This window comes from Branchiostoma floridae, unplaced genomic scaffold (genome assembly GCF_000003815.2).
Source record: "Branchiostoma floridae strain S238N-H82 unplaced genomic scaffold, Bfl_VNyyK Sc7u5tJ_1319, whole genome shotgun sequence".
Taxonomy (NCBI): domain Eukaryota; kingdom Metazoa; phylum Chordata; class Leptocardii; order Amphioxiformes; family Branchiostomatidae; genus Branchiostoma; species Branchiostoma floridae.
In genome coordinates, this window is record NW_023365697.1 from 34,509 (window position 1) to 35,887 (window position 1,379).

General features: G+C 36.0%; 1 protein-coding gene across 1 annotated transcript in view; it reads right to left on the reverse strand.

The window, feature by feature from the left end:
• LOC118407344 overlaps positions 1 to 1,373 on the reverse strand; it is a gene marked incomplete in the record, with an annotated part of 4,480 nt that extends 3,107 nt beyond the window's left edge. Inside the window, 1 exon segment of the mRNA XM_035807808.1 lies at positions 28 to 1,373. Within this exon segment, the coding sequence (XP_035663701.1) occupies positions 28 to 48 (21 nt within the window).
• Positions 1,374 to 1,379: the final 6 nt, after the last annotated feature.

The following is a 1,379-nucleotide window of genomic DNA, read 5'->3' on the forward strand; positions in this document are numbered from 1 at the left end:
TATATTTAGTTTCAAACACAACTCGATCCTAGACAGAAAGGTAAACATATCTCAGGGCAAATGCATTCATTCTGATTTGACTGACATTCAATGAGTTCATCCTTTGTACCTCTTGTTATGTACGTCACAGATAATTGTCAGTCTGTTCATCTTTTTTTTCAACGTGACACCTATGCGGACAAAGCTACGGGTCACTGCTGTTAAAAATAATTGTAGTGAGGCCAAATCAAGTAATTTTTATGAATAACATCAGTATGCTCATTAATTTTTGTCTGATTGTCAGAAGAAAGAAAAAAAATGGGAGAATTTCAAAATCTTTCAGATTGGTCAACATGATGAGATTGTACCGAAATTGGGAATGTGACTGACGTGGAAAAAATGAAAAAGCAGTGGCTTTTATTCACGATTTCCAACATATTGGGGCAAGGTTCTAATGCTGGAAAGATGCAAACACGGCATAAGATCGTTGTTGGATATCACTGATCAGTGCTCTCCCCTCAACAAAAGCTCTATTTTTTGTGATTTCTTGTATGTCTCTGTACCATGTATACAATTGTTTTATGCCAAAATGTAACAGCCCTTTTGTTTACTCGTCAAAGCATTCTAAATTTCGTTAGATTTCACCTCTCTTGTTATGCAACTTCTCAGACCCCGCTAAACAAACATTGTCCTTTGCAAATGATAACAAACATGGCCGCCAGGCCAGGCTGTTTGACGATTTCATCATTCCAGGGCCACATACAGATTATTCTGTGCCAAAATACTAGGATGACAACCTGCAATGTTTATTCATCAAAATATATTGTATTTCGGTAAATTTCGCCCTCCTTCATGTGTTTTCCTTTGTATTCCGGTATTGAGGTGGACCCAGCGATACCAGTATTATGAGTATACTACTCTAGTGTCACTTTTACTACAATAGAGCTTTTCTTGAATACAGGATAGAATGACTTGTTGGCTGTGCTACCATGTTTTGTCACTTTAATTCTAAACATTTATGGTGTCTGTTTTGAAAATTTGGCCATCTTGTTGTGTGTTTTTTTTTTTTTTTACTAAATCTTGTTTTTTCAGTCCTATCTCACCATTTTTGCTGTCTTCAGAGGATGTTATCCATAAAATTTACCTGTTGTGGCCTGATCTGATCTGTCAGTTTGTGTTACATGTAGTGTTGAAGTTAAATTTTACTCTATAATGCATTAGTGGATTATAGTCTATTTGTGGCAGGAAGAAAGAGGTACTGAATAAAGAATTACTGTAGACTGCCCAAGTCCTACTATCACAAAATGATGGGCACCTTTTACCGAGTTTGTCTGAGTACATATAATAGGAAAAATGTTTGGATATTTATGTTGGTGAATTTAGCAATGATCCGAACCAAC